This window comes from Rhinatrema bivittatum, chromosome 5 (assembly GCF_901001135.1).
Source record: "Rhinatrema bivittatum chromosome 5, aRhiBiv1.1, whole genome shotgun sequence".
NCBI lineage: Eukaryota > Metazoa > Chordata > Amphibia > Gymnophiona > Rhinatrematidae > Rhinatrema > Rhinatrema bivittatum.
This window is the reverse complement of record NC_042619.1, coordinates 205,839,754-205,855,690: the sequence shown is the minus strand read 5'-3', so window position 1 is coordinate 205,855,690 and position 15,937 is coordinate 205,839,754. Positions and strand designations below refer to the sequence as shown.

At 44.2% G+C, this 15,937-nt stretch overlaps 1 protein-coding gene across 3 annotated transcripts in view; it reads left to right on the top strand.

Moving 5' to 3' along the window:
- TAB3 (TGF-beta activated kinase 1 (MAP3K7) binding protein 3) overlaps positions 1 to 15,937 on the top strand; it is a 106,691-nt gene that overhangs the window by 34,140 nt on the left and 56,614 nt on the right. For 2 of the 3 annotated variants that reach the window (XM_029603094.1, XM_029603096.1), the window contains exon 2: positions 11,297 to 11,488. In XM_029603094.1, the coding sequence (XP_029458954.1) occupies positions 11,387 to 11,488 (102 nt within the window). In that variant the 5' untranslated portion in view covers positions 11,297 to 11,386. The remainder of the gene's footprint in view (positions 1 to 11,296; positions 11,489 to 15,937) is intronic. The other variant, XM_029603095.1, reaches the window with a different exon arrangement.

Below are 15,937 nucleotides of genomic sequence, written 5' to 3'. Positions count from 1 at the left end.
ATATCTTCTTAGTTTGTCATTGCACACATAAGTAAAGTCTGTCCTTCATCATTCTCTCCTACTCTCACCCGCTCCACACTAGTCCCTCTTACATCGGTTTAATTTCATTTGTAACTGAAATTAAACTTTATTTACAACATGAGCATGCTGTGTATCATCAATCCTGCTTAATACATAGCTCATATTAACTATCTAGACAGCAGTTTACCATCTCACCCAGCGTGAAAGCCAAGTGCCAGCTCTTGTTTGTTTTACCCCTTTTTTATATTTAATTTCTGGGAAGATATTGAGGTTTAAAGTTTCTAAAAGCTCTGGGTCTGTAGCAACTGCTGCCATTCTAAATGTTGGTAATAGAGCATCTTTTAAACTAGAACAAAGGGAAAAGCAGTAACTGAGCAGCGCATGGTTCAGAGTAGGGAATCTTCGAAGGACAATATCAGAACAAGGACGCTACAGTATCCTGATAAAAATTTTCCAATGAAGGCAAAAGTAGCCCAGTTGCTTTAAAGTAAAAAGCAGACTGAGTTAAAAGATTCCAAATTATCCCTGTCAACTGCTAGGAAGGTTGTAAATACAAAAAAAAAAAAAATACCTTGAAATGTCTATGCAAATGCCAGAATAAAATGGGAATGTATAGCACTGAATGAAGAGGATAACATAATTGCCATCTCAGAAACCTAGTGGAAGGAGAATAACCAATTGAGCTGTGCGATACCAGGATACAAAAATAGCAGTGCTAGGGTAGATCAAAATGGTGTAGGGAGAGGGGGAATGGGAAAAAAAATCAACAGAACCAGAGGTCACGATTTGAAGCTCCAGGGAGGAAGACTCAGAACCAATGTCAGGAAGTATTTCTTCACGGAGAGGGTGGTGAAGACCAGAACTGTGAAGGACTTCAAAGGGGCGTAGGATAAACACTGTGAATCCATAAAGTCTAGAGGACGTGAATGAAGAGTGGGTGGCTCACGGGTATGATGGCTACTACCTAGAGATAATAACCTTATTCAATAAACATACACACGGTTAGTGCGACTCCAACATTGCTCTGAGCTTCAACGGCAAGAGGAAATGTGGAGAAAAGCATTTGCATTCACAAAAAAGCGGGGAGTAGCTTGCTTGTCACAGCGGTTATACCCCAAACCAAATAAGTCTGATACTATATCCAGCATAGCTCTCTGCTTCAACGGCAGGGGGAATGAAGAAAAGTGGATCTATATACAGAGAACAACCAACAAGGACTGAATTACATAGTCTGGGTTAACAAATAAGCATGGGTGTAGCTTGCTTATTGCGGCGGTTACTACCCCTAACTAATTAAGCTAGATATTACATTACTCCCACCCTCATTAATCTCCACTGGCTACCCATTCATTCATGCATTACCTACAAGACCCTTACCCTCATCCACAAAAGTATTACTAATGAACATTACAACTGGCTAAACCCCCCCTTCCTCCCCCGTACCTCTACCAGACCCACCCGATCTTCGCTCCGTGGAACCCTTATTCACCCCTCTATAAAATCCACAAGACTTATGTCCACCACCAAACGGGCCCTCTCCCTAGCAGGCCCTTCCCTCTGGAACTCCATGCCCCTTGACCTTCGTACCGAAACCTCCACACCCACCTTCAAAAAGAAACTCAAAACCTGGCTCTTCCTCCAAGCATACCCCCAATCACAATCTTCATCATCCCTTACAAACATCCTCACCCAACCGCCTACCCCCACCAACACCCCCTCTTCAGGACATACTCCCTGCACCCACCCCCCCCAATGAACTTCAAACCTAAAATTTCAGTTAGTACCCGCCCCTCCCCCCCAATCATTGTTCCTCTGCGCTTATACTAGCCTGTAAATAATCTATGTGTTTATCACATTTTCCTCAAACCCCTGTACATACCTTTCCTCATGTATCCTTTTCCCCCCCCCTCCCTCTCTCTTTGTCTTGTCTACCTATATACCTCTCCTCCCCACCTATTTATCTTGTTTATTGCTATGTTACTGAGTTTATTGTTACAAAACTGTTCTTTGTAAAGGCTTTGCCTATATATCCTTGTTTGTAAGTTATCTGTAAACCGGCACGATGTGCAAACGGTTGCCGGTATATAAAATAAAATAAAAAATAAATAAAATTTCACTTAGATGCAGTTCCAATACTGCTCTCTACATTAATGGTGTGGGTGGAAGGGAAATAGAACCAATAGGTTACTAAGAGCCAAGAGAAACAGATAAATATGAGAAGAAAGTAAGTGTGAAGCTTGCTGGGCAGACTGGAAGGGCCGTTTGGTCTTCTTCTGCCGTCGTTTCTATGTTTCTATATATGTTTCTATATTAAGGATAGCATGCAGGAGATCAAATGCACTGGGGAATCTTTATGGATAGGAATTATATGTATGATGGGGAAGAGTTTAGCGGCCAGAATGAACAGTTAAAGACAATGAAATGCTAACAAATTAGGGAGGTAAAGTTTTTCTAGGTACAATAAATGAGTGCTTCATGGATCAGCTGGTCCAGGAACTGACAACGAGGAGCAGCTATCTTACATCTAATCCTTAGTGGAATGCAGGATCTGGTGCAAGAAGTAACTGTAGTGGGGCCACTTTACATCAGGTATGGACATTGTTTAAAAATACTACCTTGGAAGCTCAGACTAGATGTATTCAATGCATTAAAGGAAGATCAGACAACTTTGGCATGGTTAAAAGGTGAGATGAAAGAGGATGATTTAGCTAAAAACATTTTTTCACAAAATGGTAAGAGGGTACAAATGAAGAAAATAGGCAAGTTAGATGCGTACATTAATAAAGCAATAAAAGAACTTGAAAAGAAGCTTGCCATTGAGACAAAAACTCATAAAACCTTTCTCAAATACATCCTAAGCAGGAAGTCTAAAAGTTAGTTGGCTTGGTAGATGATCGAGGGGTAAAAGGGGCACCTAGAGAGGACAAGACCATAGCAGAAAAACTAAATAAATTATTTGCTTTAGTGTTTCCTATGGGCTGTGTTTGGGAGATACCAATGCCAAAAACTGTATTTAATGGTGGTGATTTGGAGGAGCTGAAACAAATCACTTGGACCAGATCCTATACAACCCAGAGTTATGAAAGGTCTGCAATTTAATTTTTGAGTTCTATTACTAGTAATTTGTAACCTGTCATTAAAATCTATTGTACCTGAAGATTGGTATTACATTGGCCACTCGCCAATCTTTAAAAGGGCTCCAGGAGTGATCTGGGAAACTATAGACTGGTGAGCCAGATATCAGTGCCAGGAAACGTCATAGAAACTATTCTAAAGATTACTGAACATATAGATAGACATGAATTAATGGGATAGAGCTATCATAGATTTACTCAAGAGAAGTCTTGCCTTACAAATCTACATTTTTTTTTAAGGGGTAATACATGTGGGGATAATGATGACCCAGTGGATATTAAGGATGTGCGGCCATAAAATGTTTTTATTTTCTTGTTTTATTTTTATTATTCAGTTTGTTTTTTAGCTTGCTTTCATTTCAGTTTTCATTACATCGAAAACTAAAAAAATAAATAAATGCACATCCCTAGTGGCTATGTTGTCGGGGTTTTTTTTTTGGTTTGTTTTTTTTTACAAAGTCCTTTTTGAGAGACTCCTGAGAAAATTAAAAAGTCATGGGATAGGAGACTATCCTGCTGTGAATTATGAATTAGTTAAAAGATAGGAAATGGAGAGTAGTACTGAATGGTCAGTGTTCTCAGTGGAAGAAGGTAAATACTGGAGTGACCCAGGGATATGGGCAACTAGATACTAGTTTGATTCCTACCCTCCCACTTACCCCAGCTTCATTTTTTGATATGTAGATATCACCCCCCACTAGGAGGAAGGTCTTCAAAATAAGTCAGTCACTTAAAATAGTATTAAATTAACCCTGATTTTAGTGATTGACTAATTTTAATCCTGTTGCTGGTCATTCACTAGCTAACATTAAAATCCCTTAAATGGCCCTTAAATTGAAACATTCCTACTCCTTAATCATCCTTTAAGACTTCATCAACCCAACAAATTTAAGATGCAGACTCAAGCCCAGCAGCAAAATGGGGGCTATCCAGTCTTTTGCAACGAATGCCACATGTATGATTATCTACTTGTTGGTAAAAGGTTGCATGTGTGCACCCGGTACAAAGAGATCCTGGCTCTCAGAGAATGAGTCTGATCTCTGGAGGTTAGAGTGGCAGATCTGGAGGAGAAAGAGACAAGCAGAGGTATACAGAGGAGCTCTTTCAGGATCATAACAGAGCAGCCCCCAACTCCAGTCTAACATCCCTTGTGCTGCTTTGTAAGAGCAAGGTAACTTGGCAGGAGACCATCTTGGTGTGGCGGGAAATGATCTTGTAGCTAGGACCTGCCCTCCTGCTGATGCTTTATCCTCTTGCACTGAGGATCTATTTTCACGGATTCATGCCTAGTAGGGAAGGGTTGGGACGATTAATGTAGTGGGTGATTTGATCATTTGGAAAGTTGATAGATGGGTGCCTAGTGAGCGTGAGGATCACTTGGTAACTTGCCTGCCTGGTGCAAATGTAGCAACTTTACTTACCTCCTAGATGAGATTTTAGAGTACTGAGGAGGAGCCAGCTGTTGTGGCATATGTGAGTACCAATGACATATGAAGGTGCAGGAGGGAGATTATAGAGGCTAAATTTAAGCTTTTAGGTAAGGAATTGAAATCCAGAACTTCCAGGGTAGCATTCTCAGGAATGCTCCCCATTCAGCTTATAGGACCCCAGAGTCAGGCCGAATTCCAGAGCCTCAATGTATGGATGGAAACGATGGTGCAGTGACAAGGGCTTTAGGTTTGTTAGGAACAGGGGGAACATTCTGAGGAAGGGCGAGCCTATTCCGATGGGATGGACTCCACCTTAACCAGAGTGGAACCAGGCTTCTGGCTAACCTTTTAATAGCTTTTAAACCAGAACTTGGGGAAAGCTGAGAGTCTTAGCAGTGCATAGTTCCGAGGGAGGTATCTTCAAAGGATACTGGCAAACCAAGCAAATTAGAATGTCCTAATACAGAGAGGGTTTTCAGCAAAAGCTGAAAAAAAACCCAGATGTATTTAAATACAGAGTGCACAGATAAAACGTACTTCAAACGCTCTGTATTATCTGATAATAAGCAGGTTGTGAGTACAGAATGCCGGGCTTGATGCATAGTGTTCTGACGCTTTGTTTTTATATTCTGAACTGGGACTGGTGCTTTTTAACACCTTTATAAATGATCTGGCAAAAGGAATGAGTGAGATCAGACTTGCAAATGACACACATTTATTCCAAATTACTAAATCTCAAGCGATTGTGAGAATTTCAGGAGGAACATGGGAGACTGGGCATCCAAATGGCACATGAAATTTAATGTGGAAAGCTGCAAAGTGATGCACATAGGGAAAAAACTTGTAAAGATCTGGGCATTATCGTGGACAATAGGTTTCAAATCCTTGGCTCGGTGTGCGGAAGTGGTCAAATAAGCAAGCAATATAGGAATTATTAGGAAGGGACTGGAGAATAAAAAGAATGTAACAGCTTTGTATCACTCCTTGATGCAATCACACATTCTATGTGCAGTTCTGGTTGCTGCATCTCACTGACAGGCCAATACAATACAGTGCGCTCCGACGGAGCGCACTGATAGCCTGCTCTTGGACGCACGTTTTCCCTTACCCCTTATTCAGTAAGGGGAGGAAAACACGCGTCCAACCTGCGGCACCTAATAGCCCCCTCAACATGCAAATGCATGTTCATGGCCCTATAAGGTATGCGCGCGGGATACAGAAAATAAAATGTGCAGCCAAGCCTCATATTTTACTTTCAGAAATTAGCGCCTACCCAACGGTAGGCGCTAATTTCTTCCGGCACTAGGAAAGTGCACAGAAAAGCAGTAAAAACTGCTTTTCTGTGCAATCTCAGAATTAATATCATGGCGATATTAAGTCTGAGGTCCCGAAGAGTAAATAAAAGAAAGAAAAAAATTTGAATTCGGCCCGCAGCTGTCGGGCCGAAAACTGGACGCTCAGTTTTGCCAGCATCCGGTTTCCGAGCCCGTGGCTGTCAGCGGGCTCGAGAACTGACGCCAGCAAAATTGAGCGTCGGCTGTCAAACCCGCTGACAGCCACCACTCCTTTTGCCCGATTCTACCGCACCACCTCATTTGAATATTGTATTGCGCGCACCGGCAAGTGGCCGGTGCACGCGCCGGGAGAGCGGGCGTACGTCCGCTCTCCCGCGTTTTTACTGAATCGGCCTGAGAGAGAGCAGAACTAGAAAAGGTACAGAGAAGGGTGACCAAAATGACAAAGGGGATGGAATGGCTCCCCTATAAAGAGAGGCTAAAAAAGTTAGAGCTCTGTAGAAGTCTGTCATATGCTGCCTTTTTCCAGGGGGGCAGCCAGGCAAAATCCAGAAAAGGAAATAGAGACCAGAGTTCAACTGGAGATGTTGGCATCACCCATCTTACTCCATCAGGCCCCCATGCAGCACATAGTTCTCATGATCTCAAGAACAAATCTCGGCAAACAAAGTAAAATGAGGTGCACTTCAAACTTCATCATGTGAGCAGTCAGCAACAGCAGTCATTCTTCATGAAGGAGATCAAGTTTCTTTCTTTTATTTACATAGAATAGGTTTTTACAATGCTACTCCACAGGCACACTTTGAGTGTGTAGAATTTTAGGATTTCTTTCTGTGCTGAACAAGTGGATCTATTTTATAGATCACAGAATTCAGAAATCCTTCCTCTTGAAGCCTTTTTCCTGCAGTAGGTTAATCTTGGAACTTTGGGATCATAGATTGTAATCCAGTAGGCAAATCATTGTTGCATCTTTTTTGAAAATTCAAAAGATTGAAAGCAAAATAGGAGAGAGAGAGAAATTATTTTAAAAACAATGTACTCCTGTCCATGTTGAAGGGTGAGCATGTTGTGTTTAAAGTCTTTTATTGCTTTTTTTTTTTTCCTGTTTCTTTTCCCCTTTTCCTTTTTTTAAAAAAATTTTGTTTTGGATGATATTTTTTTAGTGGTTTGATTAAAAATTTTGGGTGGTCTGTCTTGTCATCACCTTAACTATAAGAAAGCTCTAAAAACATAAGTGCCTTGCTGGGTTAGATCAAGGACCATCAAGCACAGCATCCTATCACCAACAGTGCAGTCCAGGTCACAAGTACTCTTGGATCCCCAATAGTTTGTTTATTATGTATTTATTTTATTCTATTCTTTTCTATATCGACATTCATGACACATGTAAACCGATATGATATGACATCAAACCAGGGTAAAATGAACATTAGATATTTATAACAAAATGCATATGATATTTATAACAAAATGCATATGAAGTAAATACAGTAAAATACTGAGTGTGACATTACATATATGAGAAGGAACCAGGGTAGAAATAAACATATGAAATAAATACAATGTAAATACTGAGAGTGACATTAACGGAATATAAAGGTAGAGAGAGTAAGGAGGGAAAGAACAGAAGAAGAACTAGACTTAAACCAAATAACAGCGGTGTGCCATAGCCACACTATACCTATGAAAATTAAACAATATAAGATACTGACAAATAAGCAATATAAAATACTGATAGAGGAGTTTAACAACATAAATACTAGTTGTGCCATAACCACACTATACATATGAAACGTAAACACAAAGTATTGATTGTGACAAATAATAGTTGATCTATTTCTTGTATCTCACTCCCAAGGATAAGTGCTAGCTTTCCCAAGTCTACCTATCTGATAACTATTTATGGATTTTTCCTTAAGGATCTTGTCCAATCCTCTTAGGAACCCCTCTGTTAGTTGCTTTGACCACATCCTCTGGTAACATAAGAACATAAGAAATTGCCATGCTGGGTCAGACCAAGGGTCCATCAAGCCCAGCATCCTGTTTCCAACAGAGGCCAAAACCAGGCCACAAGAACCTGGCAATTACCCAAACACTAAGAAGATCCCATGCTACTGATGCAATTAATAACAGTGGCTATTCCATAACTAAACTTGATTAATAGCAATTAATAGACTTCTCTTCCAAGAACTTATCCAAACCTTTTTTGAACCCAGCTACACTAACTGCACTAACCACATCCTCTGGCAACAAATTCCAGAGCTTTATTGTGCATTGAGTGAAAAATAATTTTCTCCGATTAGTCTTAAATGTGCTACTTGCTAACTTCATGGAATGTCCCCTTGTCCTTCTGTTATCCGAAAGTGTAAATAACCGATTCACATCTACTCGTTCAAGACTTCTCATGATCTTAGACCTCTATCATATCCGCCCTCAGCCGTCTCTTCTCCTCCAAGCTGACAGCTCCAACCTCTTCAGCTTTTCCTCATAGGGGAGCTGTTCCATCCCCTTTATCATTTTGCTTGCCCTTCTCTGTACCTTCTCCATCGCAATTATATCTTTTTTTGAAATGCGGAGATCAGAATTGTACACAGTATTCAAGGTGCAGTCTCACCATGGAGCGATACCGAGGTATTATGACATTTTCCGTTTTATTCACCAATCCCTTTCTAATTCCCAACATTCTGTTTGCTTTTTTGACTGCAGCAGCACACTAAGCCGACTATTTTAAAGTATTATCCATTATGATGCCTAGATCTTTTTCCTGGGTGGTAGCTCCTAATATGGAACCTAACATCGTGTAACTACAGCAAAAGTTATTTTTTCCTATGTGCAATATCTTGCACTTGTCCACATTAAATTTCATCTGCCATTTGGATGCCCAATCTTCCAGTCTTGCAAGGTACACCTGTAATGTATCACAATCCGCTTGTGATTTAACTACTCTGAATAATTTTGTATCGTCCGCAAATTTGATAACCTCACTCGTCTCATTCCTTTCCAGATCATTTATATATGTATTGAAAAGCACCGGTCCAAGTACAGATCCCTGAGGCACTCCACTGCTTACCCTTTTCCAATGAGAAATTTGACCATTTAATCCTTCTCTCTGTTTCCTAAAGAGGTTAGGACTGTTCAGCTTGGAGAAGAGATGGCTGAGGGGGGATATGATAGAGGTGTTTAAAATCATGAGAGGTCTAGAGTGGGTAAATGTGAATCTATTATTTACTTTTTTAGATAATAGGACTAGGGGGCACTCCATGAAGTTAGCATGTAGCACATTTAAAACTAATCAGAGAAAGTTCCTTTTCACTCAACGCACAATTAAACTCTGGAATTTGTTGCCTGGGGATGTGGTTAGTGCAGTTAGTGTAGCTGGGTTTAAAAAAGGATTGGATAAGTTCTTGGAGGACAAGTCCATTAACTGCTATTAATCAAATTGACTTAGAAAATAGCCACTGCTATTACTAGCATCAGTAGCATGGGATAGACTTAGTTTTTGGGTACTTGCCAGGTACTTATAGCCTAAATTGGCCACTGTTGGAAACAGGATGCTGGGCTTGATGGACCCTTGGTCTGACCCAGCATGGCATGTTCTTATGTTCTCAGGGTCAGCAGGCTCCACGACTTAATGACATCCACCTTTTACAAAATTCTATCATGACAGGGGTGGTCTTGCATACGCACCCTAAGTTCCTGCCTAAGGTCGTGATGAATTTCCATCTTAACCAGTCAGTCGTCCTGCCAGTATTCTTTCCCAGGCCCCATTTGCACCAAGGAGAACGAGCAGTGCACAGTTGGGGGCTGCAAGCGAGCCTTAGCCTTCTATCTGGAGCAGACAGAAGTCCATAGACTGTCCACCTAAATTTTTATTTCTTTTGATAAGAATAGGTTGGGTGTTGCCATTGCCAAATAGCCACTATCCACTTGGCTAGCAGATTGCATCTCCTTCTGTTGTGCCCAGCTGGGACCGCATCTCGAGGGTTATGTCCAGGCTCATTCTGTCAGTCATAGCAATGTCAGTGGCCCACTTGTGAGCAGTTCCCGTGGAGATCTGCAAGGCTGCGACACGGAGTTCTCTCCACACATTCAAATCTCATTATGGGTCTGAATAGGGGTGGCTAACGCGACAGTAGCTTCAGCCAGTCTGTCCTCAGGAAACCTGTTCAAGGTGTAGAACCCAACTCTCCCAACCCTAGGGCCTGTTGTTTGGGTTCCGCCTGTCTCCCCCTCTGTTACCAACAGCACTGGTGGTGTTGTGCCCATTATCACCTGGTTGGTGTCTGTTGGTCCCCTTTTGTGTTGGGGAGCAGCCGTAGCTACTGATTCACACGTGTGAGAACTACCATCCTGCTTGTCCTTGGGGAAAGCAGAGTTGCTTACCTGTAACAGGTGTTCTCCAAAGACATACTATCTACAATGATTCATAAAGTGGGAGAATACTGGAGAGAGGTGGAAGGAGGAATTACATTTATTCTGAACTTATTTATTTAAATTATTCAAAAAGATTTTAATAGTAACTGTTGCATGTTGTTAAATCCCCTTGTGATGGATTGCGTAGGTGTTTGCTTGCATTCTCTAGCTGTATTGTACATCTAGTCTGGTGATAGGATTTCACTTATTTACCAAACGTTCATTTTTCCTGTGACATGTGTTGTAGCTCGCAGAGCTTTGTGCTTACTGACATTGGTGACCATTTTAATAGCCATTAAGAGACCCCATTTTAATCTGTTTATAAGGTTAATTCCTCTGTTTCAATTATGACATTTTAAAATATTGGATATTATTCTTACTAGGCTCATACTTCAGCATGACTGACTCTTTTCACATTTAGAAACAGAAGATGTTGCTAAAAAGGTCCATCCAGTCTGCCCATTTGTGCCTGCCTAGTGGGCTGTTGCAGGTCTAACTCAGTCTGGATATTAATGGATATTTATTTATATTCTACCTTTCAGGCATTTCAAAGTGGGTTAGATTCAGATACTGTAGGTGTTTCCTTATTCCCAGTGGGTTTACAGTGAAGGCCTGATTTTCAGAAGTGTTTACATGCTTAAAATGGGCTTTACTTGTGTAAATGCACTGTACCTGTGCAAGTGGACTGTTGAAAACTGCTACAATATATGCCATTAAATTGTCCATAGGATTTAACCATGTAAGTGCACTTTACACAGGTAAATGGCTTTTGAAAATTGCTACAATAGTAGTTAAATGTACATGTGTAAATCATTTTGAAAATTACCCCATGTTTGTACCTGAGGCAATGGAAGGTAAAGTGACTTGCCCAAGGTACTCTTCATCCCTCTCACCAAGGAGTATTTTCTTTTTGTAATGGCTAATTTTATTCATAGAAGTCTAGAGAAATTAAGAAATATCTACTTAAAAATGTTAGCTAACTCATTATCTCTCTCTTTCATAGAAAATGCAGGAAAGATCTAAAGATCATAACCACTGGAGGTCCCACTGACCCTGTACCCTGAGAGAATCTTGGGGTCAGAGCGCTGCAGGTATGGCGCAGAGTGGCCAGCAACTGGACCTTCAGGTACTTAATGACCTCCAGCAACGCTTCCCAGAGATCCCGCATGGAGTGGTGTCTCAGTGCATGCTGCAGGTAGGTTCCAGCACAGGGAAGCCAAAAATCACTTCCAAACGAAGGAGAGTCCTGAAATTGAGAATGGCCAATGGCTTGTGATACATGAAGGCGATGATACCTGCTGCAAATGGAAAATGGAAGTTTAGTATTGTATCAGATACCTGCTTTATAACGGATTTTTATAAAATCAATATTTTTAATAGTCATTTTTCAAATGAATTGAAGGTATAGTCTGAGGAAGACCGCTCTTGTCTCCATTGACTGTTACCCAGCCCAGTCCTGGCAGCTTTCCATCTGTTATGGTTTTCAGGATATACAGATGAGTGAGATTTGCATGCAGAACTAGGTTGGGAAATGTTTCTCTAAAGCTTAATAGCCACATGATTGGTCATTGTCTTTTTGCCAATGATATCAAAACCTTCAACAAGAAGATATAGAAAATATGAAAAGGGATCTAGCAAAGTTCGAAGAATAGTCTAGGGTCTAGCAACTAAGATCTAATGCTTAAAAAATGCAGAATTAGGCATTTAGGCTACAAAAACCGAAGGGAGCGGTACAGTATAGTGGGTGAAATTCTTCCAATCATGAAAGAAGATCAGGATCTGGGAGTGATTGTATCAAATTATCTTCAGGTGGCAAAACAGGTTGCTAAGACGATAGCAAAAGTCAGACGAATGCTTGAGAGGAATGTTCAGCAGAATAAAGGAAGTAATATTGCCCTTATATAAGTCTCTGAGACCTCATGTAGAATACTGTTTCCTGAACATACCCAGATCAGTCCAGAAAAGTGGGTTGTACATCCTTACCAGCAGATGGAGTCAGATCAAAACCTTGGGCACTGCTACATATACGAGAGTGCCACCTGCAGTCCCTCAGTATTTCTCTGACTCCAGCAGTTGGTAGAGGTTCCTGCAGTCTTAGTTAATTTTTCAGTGTAGTTAGAAATTTTGTCTTCTTTTCTTTTTCCTTCTGCTTCCTGAGGTGTTAGGCACCTTCGTGGGCCATCCCTCAGTGGAAACTGGGCGTCCGGTGGGTTGGATACCCCTGCCTGAGGTTTCCCCCCGTCACCTTGCGTGGTGTGAAGGCCAGGGGCTCCTGGTGGACTCACATCTGAAGCTGCTCCCTCAAATCCCTGCACTTGGGCCTTTATAAAGTTCGTGTAAAAAAAAAAAAAAACAAAAAACCCCCCCAAAAAACAGAGGCTTTGATTTAAAAAAAAAAAATTTGCTTTTAGCCTCTACAGCACTGGCGTCTTCCTTCTGAGGTGAGGAGGTGGTGCTGGGGGGAACCGCTTTCAGTGGCCATTCGGAGGTGAGTGCAGCGATTTTATTTCCTCAGCCCCGGGGCTCCGGCTGGCTTTTAAGAAAGTGGGGGGTGAGATTTTGGCGCTCGGCACTTTTGCTGCGGCTAGTCGGGGATCCCGGCGTGGCTGTCTCAGATCGGGCCTCTCGGATCGGGTTTCCCGCGCTTCGGCTGCGCACACGTTTGCAGAGCATTGCCAACCTCCCCCCCCCCCCCCCCCCCCCCCCCCCCCGGCCTATAACCGCATGGCTGCGCGATTGATTTATGGCTCCTAGGACCAAAGCTGCGGCCTGCCGCGCGTGTGGGACACGCGGGCAGGTTCTGGATTCAGATGATTTATGTCTGGCCTGCTCCTCAGGCTTGGAGGAGTCTTCGAAGTCAGCTTCCCTTTCTGCGGGGGGGGGGGGGTTGAGGGGTCCTCTCGTGGTGAATCACGGGAGGAGGTCCTTCCCCCCCCGTTTTAGTACCCATGGGGGAGGATCAGTCTGACCTGTCACATGATCCCTCGGGTGGGGGGGGGGATGAAGTTCCGGCAGGTTTTTCTGCTGAATTTATTCTTTTAATGCACCAAGCAGGCGGCGCTAAAGAGACCCGGGCGGCCTGGGGACCTGCCAGAACCCCCTCCTAAGCGGGTTGGCTCCAGAACCCCCGGTAGCGTGACCACGGCCAGTGGATGGGGGTGCTAGAGCTCCGCAGGGCCCGGATCCTGGATCGGGACCGCTCCCAGCGGGGATACAGCCAGCACCGGCTGAAGATCAGCATACGGTTCCGGATCAGGGGGATTTGGATCTGGATGACCCTGATGATGACAACCTCCCTCAGGCTGAGGGCGATGATCCCACTGTGGTCTGTCTTTTCAAGCGGGACGAACTGCGCCTCCTTATTCCCCAAGTACTAGATGTCTTGGGCCTTAAGATTGCTCAGGAGGAGTTGGACAGTGAAGAAGAGAATCCAGTGCTGGATGGCATAAGAGGACCGACTTCTGCCTTCCCGCTCCCCAAGAAGGTTCGCAAGCTGGTGACCCGTGAGTGGGACGCTCCGGAAGCGGGTCTCAGAGTAGGCAGAGCGATGGCTAAGCTTTACCCCCTCTCCATGGACGTATTGGATCTCCTGAAGATTCCAAAGGTGGACGCTACGGTTTCGGCGGTCACAAAGAAGACTACTATTCCGGTAGCCGGGGCCACAGCTTTGAAGAATATGCAGGACTGCAAACTGGAGATCCAGTTGAAGCGGGTCTTTGAAGTAGCCGCTCTTAGTCTTCGGGCGGCCGTCTGCGCTAGCCTTATGCAAAGGGCTTGTCTTTGTTGGGTGCCGGACTCGGGGTCTGGTGGTGCTCCATTGCAGACCGCTCGTTTGGAGGCAGGTATTGCCTACATGGCGAACGCACTCTATGATTTGGTCTGTATCTCGACCCATAGTATGGTATCCGTGGTGGCCGCCCGTAGACTTCTTTGGTTGCGCAACTGGGCGGCGGATTTGTCCTCAAAATCCCAACTTTGTAACTTTCTCTTTAAGGGCAAGCTTCTGTTCGGGGAGGACCTCGATCAGTTGGTGAAGCTGCTCGGGGAGTCCAAGGGCAATCGTTTGCCAGAAGATAAACGGTCTTCGAAGAAAGTTTTTCCCTCACGAACTCGCTTCCGGGGATGCTCGCCGTTTTCTGACAAACAGATACTCCTCGGCTTCAGGACAGAAACAGACTCCGGGATGCCAGCAGTCCTTTCGTGGTGGTCAGTGCCCTAGGAGGGACTCTGGTACCCTTAGGGCAGGAAACAGTAAACCCTCCCAATGAAGCCTCGAGCACCCATTCCGTCATCAAAGCTGTCGGAGGCAGATTGTCCAAATTTTACACGGAATGGGAGAAGGTTACCTCAGACCGATGGGTCCTGGAGGTGATCAGAGACGGTTACGCCCTTGAATTCGCTCGTCCGGTTCCGGTAGTCTTTGTGGAGTCTCTGGTGAACTCTCACAGCAAGCGCGAGGCAATCCAAGTCACTCTGCAAAGGCTCCTCGCTCTGAAAGCCATCGTTCCTGTCCCCGTGAGAGAGCAGGGACGAGGCAGGTATTCAGTTTACTTTGTAGTTCCCAAAAAGGAGGGCACATTTCATCCCATCCTAGATCTGCAGAAGGTGAACCAGTGCCTTCGGATCCCTCGTTTTCAGATGGAAACTTTGAGGACTGTGATGGCGGCAGTACGGAAAGGGGAGTTCCTTGCGTCTCTAGATCTCACGGAGGCATATCTGCACATTCCGATCCGGATGAGCCATCAGCGGTATCTGCGCTTCAAGGTGCTGGGGCAACATTTCCAGTTTCGAGCTCTCCCCTTCGGTCTGGCGACAGCGCCTCGGACATTCACCAAGATCGTGGTGGTGGCGGCCTTCCTTCATCAGGAAGGGGTGTTAGTTCACCCGTACTTGGACGACTGGTTGATTCAGGCGAAGTCCAGGGAGGTTTGTGAGAGATCGGTCCGGAGAGTGCAACTCACTCTGCAGTCGCTCGGCTGGATAATCAATGTTCAGAAGAGTCACTTGGAGCCCACCCAGACGTTGACCTACTTGGGAGTGCTGTTCGATACTTTCATGGCAAGGTCTTCCTAGCAGCAGACAGTGACAAAGTTTCAGGACCAGATCAGGAGCTATTTTGGAGGGAGGACCCTACAGTGTGGCATCATTTGCAAGTCCTGGGATCCATGGCTTCCACCTTGGATTTGGTGCCTTGGGCATTAGCTCATTTACTGCCGTTACAGCGTGCTCTGTTGTCGAGGTGGATTCCTGTGTCCGAACAATTCCACTTACCCATGCCGCTGCTTCCGGAGTCCAGAGCCAGTCTTTATTGGTGGCTGTCTCGCGACAATCTCGAATGGGGTGTAGATGTGGACCCTCTGCTTTGGGTGGTGATCTCCACCGACGCCAGCCTGTCCGGTTGGGGAGCAGTTTGTGCGGGCAAGGCTGTGCAAGGTTTGTGGTCGCCGGCAGAGGGATCTTGGTCCATCAATCGACTCGAGACTAGGGCGGTACGACTTGCCCTTCAGGCTTTCCTGCCATTGGTCAAGCACCAGATGATACGGGTGTTCTTCGACAATGCAATGACAGTGGCTTAGATCAATCGGCAAGGAGGACCGAGAAGCCCCGCAGTGGCACTCTAAGGGCGTCTTTTGTTCGCCTGGGC